This window comes from Oncorhynchus tshawytscha, linkage group LG21 (assembly GCF_018296145.1).
Source record: "Oncorhynchus tshawytscha isolate Ot180627B linkage group LG21, Otsh_v2.0, whole genome shotgun sequence".
NCBI lineage: Eukaryota > Metazoa > Chordata > Actinopteri > Salmoniformes > Salmonidae > Oncorhynchus > Oncorhynchus tshawytscha.
In genome coordinates this window covers 19515873-19534060 of record NC_056449.1, presented here as the reverse complement: position 1 = coordinate 19534060, position 18188 = coordinate 19515873, and the positions used below count along the sequence as shown (strand labels likewise).

Below are 18188 nucleotides of genomic sequence, written 5' to 3'. Positions count from 1 at the left end.
TAAAGAATAACTTTCAACAAGAAGTTAAGTTTCAAATTAAGATAATCTGGTTAGTGGAACTGTATTTTTTATTGCAGCGCGCTTGCTGTTAGCCATCTCTTTGAGAATAACTTTTGTGTGAACCGTTGTTGCATTTAAAGTGGAACTGAAAGCATTTTAGTATCACTCCGATATGTTCATTTTCACGTTTTCATAAATTCATAGAATGTTTGGGTATTGGCGTATACTAAGACATTTGTGAAAATTATGTAGTAATATAGAAAGGGAGAGTGGTAATGTATTTGGACAATTAGACAATGCAGTAAATAAAACATCGGTCTTGTCCAGGACCAGAGTCTGTACAGACCGGTGTGCTATAGTCAATCACAGCTACACAAAAGCCACAAAATACACCTGAATGGATTTCTGCTAATATTGCATGTAAACACCATGGGAGTCCTCTTACATTTGGGAACTTTACACTCCTATTGATCAAACAACCATGAAAAGGTAGGCTCTCTCTAACTCAGTTATGCATACCAACAAGATCAACAACTAATGCTAGCCAAAGCAAGATGAGCTAAAGCCTAACGAAGGAACATTAGATAAACCCTCTCGAACAGTTTCAGCTAGTTGGCCGTCAAAATTGCACTGATAAACGTTGGGGAATTTTAGCCTCCTTGTCCTTCAGTTTTCCTAGCATGCTTGCCCCAACCAAGCACCCAAGCTAACTGGCTAAAGTTGGCTAGCTAGCTAGCTAATTCCAGACAAATGAGAAACCCCTCACTCTGACCGTTTTACTCATCGTAGCAGAGCTGGTTAGGCTGCCTATATGTTATCTAAAGCGTTCTTGACTAACTATGACTTTTTTGCCTAAGTTTACTGAGTGGGTGTTGCGCATTCGTAAATTAATTCTTAGTTCTCAGACGAGAGTGCTCTGAAATGAGAGGAGATAGCGAACTCAAGAGATATGCTAACTGGATAACAGTCGTTCCAAGTTCTTGCTAGCTAACCAAATGACACCTGCATCTCTAGCTGTGTATTGCCACCGAAAAACAATCAGGGGGGGGAAAAAATCAGTCACTCGCCCACGCCTCCAATGGCATGACATGACATTCTCCTAGCAGCTAGCGTTGGGCTCACTGTTTTTAGCTTGCTACATACATAGAAATGCTAGCCTATTAGCCACGTTATGACTGACTTGTGATCATTGCCTTTGCTAGTTAGATTGTATTGACATTCCCAGACTGTTTTTGTCCAGAATATTGAGTCATTGAAACTGAAACATGGCAGCAAACAATGTACCAGGCCAGCTGTGATTTACAACCTGATAGCAATACTTCCTGCACTACCAAGAAATGTATTGGTTAATTATATTAATCATGCATTGAACTGCATCCATCTCTTCTGCCAAATATGCCTTAGTGTACGTCATGGAAAGTTGAGTAAAATCTATTTATAAAACTTATAAAGTTGGTTCTGAGTCATAAACTGGGAATTTTATATTTTTTACTGATATAATGATATTATTCTATTTCATATCTGTAAAGTAGTTGAAACACTATCAGTTAGACTTTAAGTCACTGTTTACTCTGTGTGCTAAACATGAAAAGTGTTTTTGGAATGGGAAGTAATAGTTGTACATTTCAATTGGATAATGCTTAATGGTTGTGTTTTTGTATTCTTATGATTGGGACCTACTGGCTAATTATGTCCAAGTCTATGGACTGCTTATACTTTAACATCATGCTGTGTGTGACTGCTGTCTTTCCATCACCCCTATGCAGTGGTGCCTAGAGAAGTGGGTATACTCTAATTTTGCCAAAAAGTTCCCAAATGGCCCGCCCAGCGAAGAAAAGGCACGTGTGTGAAAAATGTTTTTTAGTTTTTTTTTTCCTATAGATCTTTCTGATTTTCACTTTAAAAAAACATTTTTTTTAAAGAAGACAACTTTGATCATCTAAGTCTTCAACAATGCTGAAACCACATCAATCTGATTGGGTGGGCCTGTCAGGGCCTAGCTCCCCAGTGGGTGGGCCTCTGTCCACCTAGGCCCATCCACGTCTTCCCTACAAACAGCACATGATGACAATTGCACATCACAAATAGCCTACTAACCAACCCTTAGAAGTAAACTTTTTCAATACCTGGTTTGCATACCCATTGTTGCCTTTGTTAGCATTTACTGTTAGATCTTATGAATTGAAACATCTTTCCTACCATACCAGGTACCGATTGAGCTGGTATGGTAACCAGTTGAGAGCTGCACACTTGCTGCCTGCAGATGATTTTCCGCTGAAACTAGGCTGTGTGTGCAGTGCGCATTTGAATATATTTCACAGGCTTTGCGATTGTGTAGGCTACTTTGTGCATGACTTCTCTATTGTACTACATAATTGATAAATCATATACCTCCACTACACTACCATGATATGCAGTAGAGATTAAGAAGTGAGTATACGCAATGCCCACAAACAAAAGTGGGTATACGGCTTATACCTGCGTATACCCTCCACTGCACCACTGGCCCTTTATACTTTACAAAAAGTGCACTTTCCTACAGTGTGTGCTGGAATTACGATTGCTGTCCTTTCAGAATCATGAACCTGTCACACACTGAAGACCTATAGGTTCGCCAGTGCACAAACGTGTCTATAATAAAGGCTGTTAATTAAGATATTCATGTTTTAATACATAAGTAAATATTTGGTCTGAAGAAGCACTTTTATGCGCCCTCTGAATGAAAGCTGATAACTATGAGTGTTTTACTCTGCTGGTCTCGGGAAGAAATTATGAGTCCTTACTAGAGGTCGACTGATTAATCGGAATGGCCGATTAATTAGGGCCGATTTCAAGTTTTCAGAACAATCGGAAATCGGTATTTTTGGGCGACGATTTGCCGATTTTTAAAAAAATTATTTCATCTTTATTTAGCTAGGCAAGTCAGTTAAGAACACATTCTTATTTTCAATGACGGCCTAGGAACGGTGGGTTAACTGCCTCGTTCAGGGGCAGAACGACAGATTTTCACCTCGTCAGTTCAGGGGATCCAATCTTGCAACCTTACAGTTAACTAGCCCAACGCAATAATGACCTGCTTCTCTCTCGTTGCACTCCACAAGGAGACTGCCTGTTACGCAAATGCAGTAAGCCAAGGTAAGTTGCTAGCTAACATTAAACTTATCTTATAAAAAACAAACACATGGTTTATGATATTACTAGATATTATCTAGCGTGTCCTGTGTTGCATATAATCTGACTGAGCATACACGCAAACAAGTATCTAAGTATCAGCAGCTCTTCGTTGTGCGTCAAGCATTGCGCTGTTTATTACTTCAAACCTATCAACTCCCGAGATGAGGCTGGTGTGACCGAAGTGAAATGGCTAGCTATTTAGCGCGCGCTATTAGCGTTTCAAACTTTACTCGCTCTGAGCCTTGGGGTTGTTGTTTCCCTTGCTCTGCATGGGTAATGCTGCTTCGATGTGGTGGCTGTTGTCGTTGTGTTGTTGATTCGAGCCCAGGGAGGAGCGAGAAGAGGGACGGAATCTATACTGTTACACTGGCAATACTAAAGTGCCTATAAGAACATCCAATAGTCAAAGGTTAATGAAATACAAAGGGTATAGAGGGAAATAGTCCTATAATAACTACAACCTAAAACTTCTTACCTGGGAATATTGAAGACTCATGTTAAAAGGAACCACCAGCTTTCATATGTTCTCATGTTCTGAGCAAGGAACTGAAACGTTAGCTTTCTTACATAGCACTTATTGCACTTTTACGTTCTTCTCCAACACTTTGTTTTTGCATTATTTAAACCAAATTGAACATGTTTCATTATCTACTTGAGGCTAAATTGATTTTATTGATGTATTATATTAAGTTAAAATAAGTGTTAATTCAGTATTGTTGTAAATTCATTATTACAAATATTATTTAAAATCGGCCGATTAATCGGTATCGGCGTTGAAAAATCATAATCGGTCGACCTCTGGTCCTTACTGTCCGAGACGGAGTACAAATGTATCCGAAACAAGACGGAGACACTCAACATGTGGTCTCAAGACCATACTCAATTACTACAACACTGCTATCAATGTTATAGAAAAGGTCAAAATCATTGTCTCCCTGACTACCAATGTTATTTCGTTACGCTAGCATCAACATTTACTCAAGTGTAATTTGCAGTAGAAATAGGCTAACACCAGAGCTACTGCAATTACAATGGGAAATGGGTATAAGACTGTGTTCCAAACAATCACTGAATGACTGTGTACCATAAACAATTCAAGTAGCATTGTATCACATGCTTTTATGTCCTCCTCAGCTAGTTAAAGCCAATGAAGCAACTCACATAGGCCTGGATGTTGTTGGCAGTATCTCACTACTCAGTCACATGCGATGCATATCAGCATGTTTTCACACCGCAACGCCTTGCATAATCACTGTGATTTCTCACAATCAGGCATTCTGGGGCAATTAACCTTCGGTCAGCCTCACAGAAGGAAGCAGAAAATGGTGCGAAATCTAAACCACGTGATGGATTCCATGATTTGTTTTCCTCCACATGGTTGTGCAGGTGCTTTGGTCCATTAGTGCAGCGGAGCTAGCAGTAGTTGGGAGGGCCTGCTGGCATTTGGAATTCAAGCAAAACTACCAGAATTATCTACATTTAGGCTAGGCCAAAACTGAAGGAATTAGGCCTAATTTTAGCAGCAGAATGTCTGAATGACTGCAAGCATGCTTGCCTATATTCACATACTCAGTGCATACTACTCAACACCGCCAGAAAACCTTAGCACTCTAGCCTAACATATCTCACACTAGCCTAATTGTCAAAACAACTCCACTCAAGGATTGACCAAAGAATAGCAAGCCTAGGGGGACGGTTGGCAGTGAGCCAAACACAGATGTGAAGATACGGTGGTGAATAAAATACTAAAACCAAACACTAATTGTTAATCATTATTTTATCTTTCGTACTATTGTGTTTTATTATCTAGTGGGAAAAAAGGTCTGCTAAATCTGTCTCTGGCACCATTTTAAAGTTGATGACGCTGTTGCCCAAGTCATTAAAGTCTTCGGAAATAAATTATTTTGGTGCTTTAGTTTGGGAAGTCATCATGGATATGCAGTTTTTTAAACTCCCCCAGATTAAAATAAAAATACGTTTGAAGTCGGCGGCTGGGGACAATGCCCCCCTACTCCCCCAGTTTTACTCTCCAGTGACACTTCGGTTCTCTTAAGAGATGTATTTTTACACAAACTTCAAAAGGAGGTAGGGCATCATTGAAAATAAATTATATCGCTTCAATGCTGCATGTCGTTAGATCATGAGAGGAACAAGATGTGATAAAGAATCGATGTGATACGCTTGACAATCACCTACCTATCAACTGCATCACGAACATGATCAAAAGCTAGACTAAAAAGGGGGGTAAACTGTCAATCCAAGGAAAAAGGAACTCCTAAAGCTGACATTTACAGTGTGCTGAAAGTACAAATAGCCTACCTCAGATAAAGCCATTTACTTTACCTTGGAATACTAGCCAGAATATTTGTTCATGGAAGCAATTGTTAAAACTACAGTGCTAGCATTTTTCGAAAGCTGAATGATCTACTATTCAGAACCCCAAAGTGGTCCAAATGGATATCTTTAGATCACTACTCTGCCACAGAGTCAAACCCTGATTGGAGCCAACTTATTCATTTTCAAGCTAGGCCTACATTTCCAAAGTCAGCAGAAACTTTAGATCAACACTTGACTTTTGATCTTAAGCAGGCTCTCTACACAAAACCTAGAGCAGCAGTTCCCAACTATTTCTATTCCGGGGACCGCCATTTGTGAATGAAACAAATTAAAGGCCTATTGTTATTATAAAACCTTAGCATTATGAAAAGTTATGCAAAATTGCCTAGAATACTATTAATACTCCCAACTTTTATCTTTGGAAGACAAAAATCTAAAATAAATAAAACAATGTGGACCACCTGTAGGTTGAAAACCACTGCTCTAGGGACAACACCAGTCTATCCATCCATGATGGTTCTGCTCACACAACACAACCCTCCATCTGTGAGAGAGAGAGAGAACTCAGTTGAAGACTGCTCCGCCTTGTTCTTAGATGTGGTGGGAAAACACTCAGATGCAGGAGAAAAGCTTGTATCAAGCAGGGTTTCTACCGATTTCATCATTGGGAGGCTGGGGAAACACAGCCTCCCAATGTTGAGGCGACTCCTTCTCCTGCATAGGATGTGACTGGCAGGCAAAATAAATATGTTTGTTGAGCATTGGATTCGATGGAGAGAAGATCTAATGTTGGGGCCTGGTGGAGGAACATAGGAAACCAAGGGAAGCCTTGTCTGAGCTCTGGAAGAAGCAAGGACCAGACACAGAAGCATATTAGTCTGTGTCAGAAACAAAGTAATCATCACTAGTATGTTCAGGGAACACGCTGAAACGCAAAATGCATTATTGAGACTTAGCACTAAGGAGGGCCTCAAAAATGCAACTAGCATTGCATAAGAATTATAATGGGGGAGGCAGGTAGCCTAGTGGTTAGAGCGTTGGACTAGTAACCGAAAGGTTGCTGGATCAAATCCCCGAGCTGACAAGGTAAAAATCTGTCGTCCTGCCCCTAAACAAGGCAGTTAACCCAATGTTCTTTGGGAGGCCGTCATTGTAAATAAGAATGTGTTCTTAACTGACTTGCCGAGTTAAATAAAGGTTAAATTTAAAAAAAAATACAAACATTAAAATAAGCTAGGTTCATTACAAATGAGGACAGAGATATGAGCATGTCCTAAAATGGACACCACTGGTGCCTTTACATCAGCAGGCTTATTATACTTTTCCCCAGAGTCTTAGTAATGCAGATTATCTGATTGCTTTGTTCTTTTCCCAGGGCATTTTATTTTAGTCCTACATATTGTCTAGAAACGAATATTCTAAACTCAGCAGAAAAATAAACTTCCCTTTTTCAGGACCTTTCAAAGATAATTTGTAAAAATTCTAATGACTTCCCAGATCTTCATCGTAAAGGGTTTAAACACTGTTTCCCATGCTTTTTCAATGAACCATAAACAATGAATGAACATGCACCTGTGGAAAAGTCGTTAAGATACTAACAGTTTACAGACAGTAGGCAATTAAGGTCACAGTTATGAAAACTTAGGACAATAACGATGCCTTTCTACCTACTCTGAAAAACACCAAAAGAAAGATGCCCAGGGTCCCTGCTCAGCTGCGTGAACGTGCCTTAGGCGGGCTGCAAGGAGGCATGAGAACTGCAGATGTGGCCAGGGCAATACTTTGCAATATACGTACTGTGAGACATCTAAGACAGCGCTTCAGGGAGACAGGACGGACAGCTGATCGTCCTCGCAGAGGCAGACCACGTGTAACAACACCTGCACAGGATCGGTACATCCGAACATCACACCTGCGGGACATGTAGAGGATGGCAACAACAGCTGCCCGAGTTACACCGGGAACGCACACTACCTCCATCAGTGCTCAGACTCTCCGCAATAGGCTGGAGAGAGGCTGGGGACTGAGGGCTTGTAGGCCTGTTGTAAGGAGGTCTTCACCAGACATCACCAGCTACAACGTTGCCTATGGGCACAAACCCACCATCACTGGACCAGACAGGACTGGCAAAAAAGTGCTCTTCACTGACGAGTTGCGGTTTTGTCTCACCGAGGGTGATGGTTGGATTCTCGTTTATTGTTGAAGGAATGAGCGTTACACCGAGGCCTGTACTCTGGAGCGGGGTCGATTTGGAGGTGGAGGGTCCGTCGTGGTCTGGGGCGGTGTGTCACAGCATCATCGGACTGAGCTTGTCATTGCAGGCAATCTCAACACTGTGCGTTACAGGGAAGACATCCTCCTCCCTCATGTGGTACCCTTCCTGCAAGCTCATCCTGACATGACCCTTCAGCATGACAATGCCACCAGCCATACTGCTCGATTCTGTGAGTGATTTCCCGCAAGACAGGAATGTCAGTGTTCTGCCATGGCCAGCGAAGAGCCCGGATCTCAATCCCATTGAGCACGTCTGTGACCTGTTGGATCGGAGGGGGAGAGCTAGGGCCATTCCCCCCAGAAATGTCCAGGGAACTTGCAGGTGCCTTGGTGGAAGAGTGGGGTAACATCTCACAGCAATAACTGGCAAATCTGATGCAGTCCATGAAGCGGAGATGCACTGCAGTACTTTATGCAGCTGGTGGCCACACCAGAAACTGACTGTTACTTTTGACCCCCCCTTTGTCCATTTCTGTTTGTGGAACTTGTTCAGTTTATGTCTCAGTTGTTGAATCTTGTTATGTTCATACAAATATTAACACGTTAAGTTTGCTGAAAATAAATGCAGTTGACAGTGAGAGGACGTTTATTTTTTTGCTGAGTTTATATCCTCCTCCCTGAGCAACTGTCATCTTCATTATTTACTGAAGAGGATGACTAACCCCCCCCACACACACACACACACATCACTATGGGTGGACACAACATTCAAGGGAAAGGTACATTGAGATGAAAATGTATAATGGATCTAAAGCAGAACTGAAAGAAACTCCTCATTCTTCCTGTTATAATGGAATAAAAAAGGCTAATGTCTGATTTATTGATTGATTTGTCAAAACATCTTTCTCATAAACCCAATGATCCTGATTGGCATTTCACAGGTGGATGTATCCAAATGCTGCAAATCCTTGCAATTTAGGGTCATCATGAGCAGACAGGTCGACACGATTTCGGCCCGGTTTCCCATACCCAGAGTAAGCCTACACAACTGGATACTTACACTGCTGCTACTCGCTGTTTGTTATCTATATGCATAGTCACTTCACCCCAACCTACATGTACAAATTACCTTCACTAACCTGTACCCCCCCACATTGACTCGGTACCCCCTGTATATAGCCTCGTTATTGTTATTTTATTGTGTTACTTTCTATAATTTAGTTGAACTCTTTCTTGAACTGCACTGTTGATTAAGGACTTGTAAGTAAGCGGTAAGGTCTAGCTAGATATGTTGCATTCGGCACATGTGACAAATAAAGTTTGATTTGACATTAAACATGCTTAATGAAGATTCTCAATTTAACGTGCCACTCCTGGAAATTTAGAGATGCCTTGTCTAAATGTTGAGAGAGGATAGCCATTTACTATACATGGTGTGATAGCCTAATTCCCTTTACTGTAACACATAGGCCTATTCAGGCAAGACATTTAATTTGGAAGAAGTCTACCGAATTCCTTTACTCTTTCTTCCCTCACCAAAACATCTTTCTCCTAGCAGTATGTTCTTGTTACAGTGAAACTGACGGTTTAGAAATTATACACCGGCAACAAAAACGTTTTCCTATGTGTCCATTCCAATGAACGGATATGGATGGGAAAGGCAGAGCTAGAGCTGAGAGGTAATTCTTCAGAAGCAGAAATGTCCTACTGGGAACGGACAAGTCTTTGGAATGCTAATGAGTTCAATTTGTGCATGTGTAGAGCAAGTTGTCAATCTGAGAAAAATAAACTAAATATTTCCTTCACACAAGTGTTTTTAACAGTGCAACCTGAGGGCATGTGTGAAAGTGTTCGTCCCTGATAAGTAGAGATTAACTTCAATTTTTCAATTTCTGGACCAAAGCAATGAGCAAAAGGATCATTGTTGATGATGAGTGCAGTGGCAAACATTTATCATCAGGGAATCATCAAGTACCACTAGTCCTGTGATGAGCTTGTGTTCACTCACTGGTCTTCGCTTAATAACATAGGCTTCACCTCATTTCATTGTTATTAAGTCTGGATCACACACTACGAACTGCAGTATTTGGGACAGCATAGCCAGTAAAGTATGCCGACCCTGAGAAAGACATCCAAAAATAGACAGAGCCAAAAATACAGGCTTGGTCTTTACCTCGACAACCATATTTTTTTCAAATGGCCCCAATTTCACCTTTGTCAAAGGAATAAACCATATACAATCTAACTCATAAGAGAACTCCCTTTCTGCAAAGGTCTTCTCAACTCTGATTGGGTGATTTCTGAACACACCGTTGCTTTACCTGCAAAGGCATTATTCTGTCCTGAAAATACTTTCTCTTATCACTTAAGTGGGTAGGAGAAGTGAAAATAATCCAGGGAAACTAATTGGAATGGGCCTGTGTGAGTGTATGCCTATTATCAACAACAGGAAACTGGGCCACAAAAGCCTTTCCTATGTGCCTCAACACAAGAGCAGCTCTACCCAGAGTACAATTCTGGCAATATGTACAGTACCAGTCAAAAGTTTGGGCACACCTACTCATTCAAGGGTTTTTCTTTATTTTAACTATTTTCTACATTGTAGAATAATGTCAAAGACAAGAAAACTACAAAATAACACATGGAATCATGTAGTAACCAGAAAAAAAAGTTAAACAATCAAAATATATAGCTACCCTTTGCCTTGTTGCCAGCTTTGCACACTCTTGGAACTCTCTCAACCAGCTTCACCTGCAATGCTTTTCCAACATTCTTGAAGGAGTTCCCACATATGCTGAGCACTTGTTGGCTGCTTTTCCTTCACTCTGCCGCCCAACTCATCCCAAACCATCTCAATTGGTTTGAGGTCAGGTGATTGTGGAGGCCAGGCCATCTGATGCAGCCCTCCATCACTCTCCTTGGTCAAATAGCCCTTACACAGCCTGGAGGTGTGTTGGGTCATTGCCCTGTTGAAAAACAAATGATAGTCACGCTAAGCGCAAACCAGATGGGATGGCGTATCGCTGCATAATGCTGTGGAAGCCATGCTGGTTAGGTGTGCCTTGAATTCTAAATAAATCACTGAAAGTGTCACTAGCAAAGCACCCCCACACCATTACACCTCCATGCTTTTATGCTGGGAACCACAAATGTGGAGATCATCCGTTCACCTACTCTGCGTCTCACAAAGACACAGCGGTTGGAACCAAAAATCTCACATTTTCTCTCGTCAGACCAAACGACAGATTTCCACCGGTCTAATGTCCATTGCTCGTGTTTCTTGGCTCAAACAAGTATATTCTTCTTATTGGTGTCCTTTAGTAGTGGTTTCTTTGCAGCAATTCGACCATGAAGGCCTGATTCACGCAGTCTCCTCTGAACAGTTGATGTTGAGATGTGTCTGTTGAACTCTATGAAGCATTTACTTGGGCTGCAATCTGAGGTGCAGTTAACTCTAATGAACTGCAGCAGAGGTAACTCTGGGTCTTCCTTTCCTGTGGCGGTCCTCATGAGAGCCAGTTTCATCATAGCACTTGATGGTTTTTGCGACTGCACTTGAAGAAACTTTCAGTTCTTGAAATGTTCCTGATTGACTGACCTTCATGTCTTAAAGTAATGATGCACTATCGTTTCTCTTTGCTTATTTGAGCTGTTGTTGCCATAATATGGTCTTGGTCTTTTACCAAATAGGGCTATGTTCTGTATACCACCCCTACCTTGATACAACACAGCTGCCTCAAACATTTTAAGAAAGAAAGACATTCCACAAATTAACTTTTAACAAGGCACACCTGTTAATGGAAAAACATTCCAGGTGACTATCTCATGAAGGTGGTTGAGAGAATGCCAAGAGTGTGCAAAGCTGTCTTCAAGGCAAATGATGGCTACTTTGAAGACTCTCAAATATAGTTTGATTTGTTTAACACTTTTTTGGTCACTACATGAATCCATGTGTGTTATTTCATAGTTTTGATGTCTTCACTATTATTCTACAATGTAGAAAATAGTAAAAATAAAGAAAAACGCTGGAATGAGTAGTTTTGACTGGAACTGTATATCCAATGAAATATTTATTTTCCTCAACGATTCTCTCAATTACATCCTTCCCCAAACAGCCTTTTCTGGGATTGTTCCTGTCAGACAGCCAGAGGCTGGCTGGTGTACTCCTAATGAATGGGCTGGTTCTCTGGGTGATTCTGATTTGAGTTAGTTGGCTGTGTCATACCAGTTGATTGGGTGCACTGCAGTGATTTGGGAAGACGCAGTATTCCATGACTGCAATCTTGCACTGCCATCTTCTGGTAGGAATGAGAACGTCTCAAAGCAGAAGCTGATTCTTCTTTACTGCTTATTCAGTGTAGGCTATTTGTGGCAGCTGTTTGAATCAAAGTTTACATTGAAAATCTAGAAATTATCTATTAGGTCTAATTAGCCTACTTGGTGCTAGATCCATGTTGACATTTTAAAGTAGAGTAATGTAAATGTCAAATGTCTTCAGAATAAGGTGGTAGAGTACAACTTTTCTGTGTCTCTTTGAACCACATAACCTATAGATTTAATGACCTAAGTGGTGACTAATACGAGAGATGTCAAAGGTTCAGGCTGCTACACAGTCACTACGGAAGCTCTAGTCTAGAGCGGTTGGTTAAATTGTGTTTAGGAACATTTTTAAACTCCATGGTTAAAGTAGTGAGAAATATATGTAATTGTCGTAAAAATCTGCGAGAGTGCTTAATTTACTATCATCCTAAATCTTTAATTAGTTTGACATTATTAATTATTTAAATGGTGGTTTGGGCCCTGAATTCTGATTGGCTGACAGTCGTGGTATATCAGACCCTATACCATGGGAAAAACTAAACTTTTATTCTTAATACTCTAATTACATTGGTAACCAGTTTATAATAGCAATAAGGCACCTCTGGGTTTGTGGTATATGGCCAATATACCATCACTAAGGGCTGTATCCAGGCAATCTGCATTGCGTTGTGCATAAGAACAGCCCTTAGTTGTGGTATATTAGCCATATACCACACCCCCTCGGGCATTATTGCTTAATTATGCTAATTTCCCTATGGTGAACAGGACATGTTACTAGAGACTTAACGTTTTTACCCCACAACAATTAAAGGAAATACACATCCTTTTTACCTCAAATTGGTGATATTAGTATTAAAATGTATAGTCATCACGATCTCACAAAATCGATTGCTTATAACAGATCAGTATCTCTGGTTTAGTATCGATGTTCATGTTGGGACTTAACCCAGCTGTCATTTTCAGACTACGGTGGCTAGAAAGACAAAGAAATGAGGCGCTCCTCCCATAAACATCTCTGGCCTCACATGAATTCATGGATTTGAAGGTTAAGCTATCACTCAAATTAAAGACAATCGCCATCGCTATTTAGAAACCAACCTGAGGTCATTTACACCTTATGGAACAGCGGGGACTAAGAAGCAACACAAACATAGGCATACAAACACACGATAGCATACGCACTATACACACACGTACACATGGAATGTACTGTATATATATGTGGTAGTGGTGGAGTAGGGGCCTGAGGGCACACAGTCTGAATGTAATGTTTTTAAAATTGTATAAACTGCCTTAATTTTGCTGGACCCCAGGAAGAGTCCATAATAAATACAAATACACAAACTGTTCACATCCACCTTGTTGGCGGACAGAACATTTTGCAGGTTTAAAGCTTATTTCCTGCAATTATACAATTTTTGGCATGGGGTAAGGAGAAAATGTTGCCGTTTTAAAGCTTTTTTTTTGCAATTCAATACATTTTGTCACGTCTAATGTGTACTCGTGTGATATGAGTTACTCAAACATTACAACAAAATCTATGGGCAATAAAAACATAGCTATAAAATGTTAACTGACATGGGCTAGATGAGCTGGACATTTCTGACAAGTTAAAAATAGCTCTCTAAGGTATGCAACTTTCAAGAGTAAGATGAAAGACGGACTGAGTTCCCCAGCTTTGAGCCTCACACTGTTGTGGAAATTGACCCACTATGCTGTTTACTTTTTTGCATCATATCGCTGAGTCTACCTTTAATCAATACAGCAAATCACTTGGGTTAGTTCTCTAAAATGACATCAGTTCACACGGGCTCACATTTTGAATTAGAAAAAAAAACATTTTAGGACTTTTGTGTTTGGCCTGCTGACAGAGTTCATAATGGTTTACAACTCAATCAATGAATCAATAGAAACTGAGCCCAGTTGGGTGGGTGAACAATCATCATGCAAGGTTAAACACTGAACATATGACAACCAATGAAAGGTATACCTGACTGTGTCACAATCACAAAGCAACATATTCACCGTAGAAAATATCGCAATATCGTGAGTGAGGGAGTTATCTATTCTACAATTAAGTTCTAAAGGGCTATAATTCCCATACCACAATTTATTTGTATTTTTTTTATTTAACCAGGTAAGCCAGTTGAGAAAAAGTTCCCATTTACAACTGTGACCTGGCCAAGATAAAGCAAAGCAGTGTGACAAAAACAACAGAGTTACATACAAACAAACATACAATAACACAAAAGAAAAGACAAATATAAATATCTATGTACAGTGTATGCAAATGTAGAAGAGTAGGGAGGTAGGCAATAAATAGGCTATAGATGCAAAAATAATTACAATTTAGCATTAATACTGGAGTGATAGATGTGCAGATGATGATGTGCAAGTAGAGATACTGGGGGCACAAGACGCTAAGTAATAATATGGGGATGGGGTAGTCGGGTGTGCTATTTACAGTTTCACTGTACCTGTACACAGCCATCGGTAAGCTGCTCTGACAGCTGATGCTTAAAATTAGAGAGGACTCCAGCTTCAGAGATTTTTGCAATTCTTTCTAGTCATTGGCAGCAGAGAACTGGAAGGAAAGGCAGCCAAAGTAAGTGTTGGCTTTGGGAATGACCAGTGCAATATACCTGCTGGAGCGCGTGCTACAGGTGGGTGTTGCTATGGTGACCAGTGAGCTGAGATAAGGCAGGGCTTTACCTAGCAAAGACTTATAGATGACCTGGAGCCAGTGGGTTTGGCGACAGATATGTAGTGAGGGCCAGCCAACGAGAGCATACAGGTTGCAGTGGTGGGTAGTTTATGGGGCTTCGGTGATATAACAGATGACACTGTGACAGACTACATCCAGTTTGCTGAGTAGAGTGTTGGAGGCTAATTTGTAAAGGACATCGCCGAAGTCAAGGATCGGTAGGATAGTCAGTTGTACGAGGGTATGTTGGGCGGCATGAGTGAAGGAAGCTTTGTTGCGAAGGAAGCCGATAGGAAGCCGATTCTAGGTTTAATTTTGGATTGGAGATGCTTAATGTGAGTCTGGAAGGAGAGTTTACAGTCTAACCAGACACCTAAGTATTTGTAGTTGTCCACATATTCTATGTCAGTACCGTCCAGAGTAGTGATGCTAGTCGGGGGGATGGTGCAGGCAGCAATCGGTTGTAGAGTATGCACTTAGTTTTACTAGCATTTAAAAGCAGTTGGAGGCCATGGAAGGAGTGTTGTACGGCGTTGAAGCTCGTTTGGAGGTTTGTTAGCAGTGTCCAAAGAAGGGCCAGATGTATACAGAATGGTGTCGTCTGCATAGAGATGGATCAGAGAATCACCAGCAGCAAGAGCGACATCATTGATATAGAGAGAAAAGAGTCGGCCCGAGAATTGAAACCCTGAACCCTAAATTAGAGTTAGTTATGGTGGCGTTTCACATTCTTACCTTGATTCTGGGCATTGTAACTGTAGGAGGTCTTGCCTTGGCCACAAAGCTGTGTGTGGAGCCCCTCTCCACCAAGTGCCTGATGTAAGGCATATATTTTCTCCCATTTGGACCAAACACAAAGTCCTCCCTGAGAGCATCAATCAACACTATCACTACTCTCTTGAAAAGGGCGTCCGGGACTTTGGAGGAGTTGAGGGATCTTCCTGCAATGCCAAAGAAAATGCCAGTTACCAACACATTATAGCCATTGTAGACAACACTGAGGAACAAATGGGTAGGATAGCATTTATTCGGTGTGTAAAATAATGACTGTATTACCTTGTCATTCAAGCAATTACCTAGCTAGCTATCCAATGCACAACATCAACATAGCTAGCTGAGAGCATAGTATAACAATATCACACTAATTGGGAGTATAGCTAGATAATGTCAACACAACACACCGGTAAAGGGTTCAGGCGGAACATCTGACAACTTGCTCTTCGATGAAAAAGAAGATTTGATAGGGACTGGGAAAAATCCCCTAAGAAACAAGGCAATGCCTAATACCTCCAGTATGAGACAAAAACAGGCAAAAACAGACGAACGTATCCTCATTTTGCTGACTGGCTGGCTTGCTAGCTGACTACTATGATATGAAAGGATACACGTTTTCTTGACAACAGCCTTTGAATTAATCCTCTGACTCTTGCACTAGCTACACTGATAGCTAACGTTAGCTAGCTAGAGCTTGCTTGCTAGCAGTTAGCTTGCTGTCATGAATGGCTCTCTCACCGACTAGTTCGCTAACTCGCCCCAATTTTGCAAAAGTATTTTTTCTTTACAATAACAAACAAAACATTTTGTGGAATATTCATCACCACTGCAAAACATGTGTTTACACCAGTTGAAAAATTATTTCAGGAGCTGAAGCTATCAACTGGTGTTTTGACTCATGTCCGTGTTGGTTTAAACCAGCTACGGGTAGTCGAAGCAGTCAAAAAATGTACATGAAATTTGTGTAAACTTCGAGAATAATCACAATACGTCCAATGATTTATATACACAACCAATGATTTATATACACATCATTGACTGAAACATGTTTGGAAAAGATTCAAGCTATTGTCGATATTTGTGATTTTTTAAAATAAAGACAAGTTAAATGTATTACATGTTTGTGATAAGCTGAATGGTCAAAATAGAGATTTTTGGGTAAAATACAGTAGCTAGGCCAACCTTTTTGGATACAACATAAAACAGCTCGTGGTTTGCTGTAATGATTTATTTTGCAAAGCTTTGAGGTGAAGGTTCCCCTGGGTACAAATCTAAAATCAGCTCCCTCCCCCAATTCTAACCTTAATGTCCTACTCCTGTCTCCTTTTCAGCTCATTTATCACCTGATGTATTTAGTAAAAGTCACATCTCAATAGCGAATCCAGGAATCCTCATGACACAGCACAAGTGGGGGGGGTGGGCCTTTCCTCTTTAGATTTTTTTACCCTTTAGTGTGTGTACTTTACTGTATTTATACTTGGGATATCACTTTTCAACAGTAAAGGCGCCCGCATAAATAGGTTCAGTTTGCTCCTTTCAGAACTTAGCTAGGCGAAGCGAACTTCTGCACTTGCATACTTCCTAAAGAGTATGTACCCAGAAGCTAAACTTCTGCACTTGCATACTCCCATACTCTCTTTGCTTAAAAGAACAGAAAAAAGCAGCAATATTACTGTTGTTTGTCCCTCTTGAGCCACTGTAGCAACAACATAGCCATAATGAAACCTTTTCCCTCAATCGGATAGAAGGCTCATGCTCTCATAATGTCAGTGCCCGGAGAAGACACGTTTTCGAGGTGAGCAGGATGATTATGAGATGGCGTTAACTCAGATGACACCGGGCCGCAAGCAAAACCAGGAGAAGAGGAATATTGTGACAGGGACACAGAAAGATGGATTTCTGAGAAGGAATGGAGGGGGAAAAGTGGAAGAAGAGATCGAAGAGAATGAGGAAAGCAGAGGTTGGATTTGAATTTGAGGAATATGGCAATAAAAATGGAGATGGGGTTTCAAAGAAGATTGGTGTCAAGTGCAAACAGAGTGAGCCGAGCGCCAGACCAAGTTCTGGAGGTGAAATGGAAGTGAATGAGGGCGAGTTAAGTGAGGTGGAAGATGTGGTGAAGAGCTCGGAACCCGAGCCAGGGATCAATGGACATGATAAAGAAGAATCTGGTCCAGTAGGAGTGACAATTTTGGAGAAAGTGGATCCTTGCCTTTTGGCAGATTCATTTGTGGTTTCAGGATGGGTGGGAAAGGCGTTGGGTGCAGTTGAATCAGTGAAGGTAACCTGTAGTGGACTTGTGATATTTGTTTGTGTTTCCTCTGACCAGAGGGAGCAGGCACTACATGTCACCCAACTTGGGTCAAGATCTGTTGCGTGCTTTGCTCTTAGGAACAAGGCACCATTGAAAGGAGTGATTTCTGAGGTCGTGTTACGTTTGTAGGTGGAGCAATTGAAGTAGAATATTCCTGGTGTTTGTGATGCCTGCCGTTTGGTGCGATGCAGACCCGGTGGTGAGCGTTTGTGAAATAGAGTCACTGTCTTTTAGAGTTTTGAGTCAGAGTCTTTACCCAACAAAGTCATGTTAGGATATATCAGTTATGGGCCTCCTGAGAGGTGCAGCGATCTAAGGCACTGCATCGCAGCAGTCTAAGACACTGCATTA

At 41.0% G+C, this 18188-nt stretch overlaps 1 protein-coding gene across 4 annotated transcripts in view; it reads right to left on the bottom strand.

Annotated features, from left to right (window-relative positions):
* LOC112221074 (GPI ethanolamine phosphate transferase 2) overlaps positions 1-17308 on the bottom strand; it is a 120047-nt gene extending 102739 nt beyond the window's left edge. For 2 of the 4 annotated variants that reach the window (XR_006079568.1, XM_024383169.2), the window contains exons 1-2: positions 15931-17308; positions 15485-15690 (exon numbers count right to left, since the gene is read on the bottom strand). Coding sequence is in view for 3 of the 4 variants with exons in the window: in XM_024383169.2 (XP_024238937.1) it covers positions 15485-15690; positions 15931-16084 (360 nt within the window). In the remaining variant the exon portion in view is untranslated. The remainder of the gene's footprint in view (positions 1-15484; positions 15691-15930) is intronic. The other 2 variants (XM_024383167.2, XM_024383166.2) reach the window with 2 other exon arrangements.
* Positions 17309-18188: the final 880 nt, after the last annotated feature.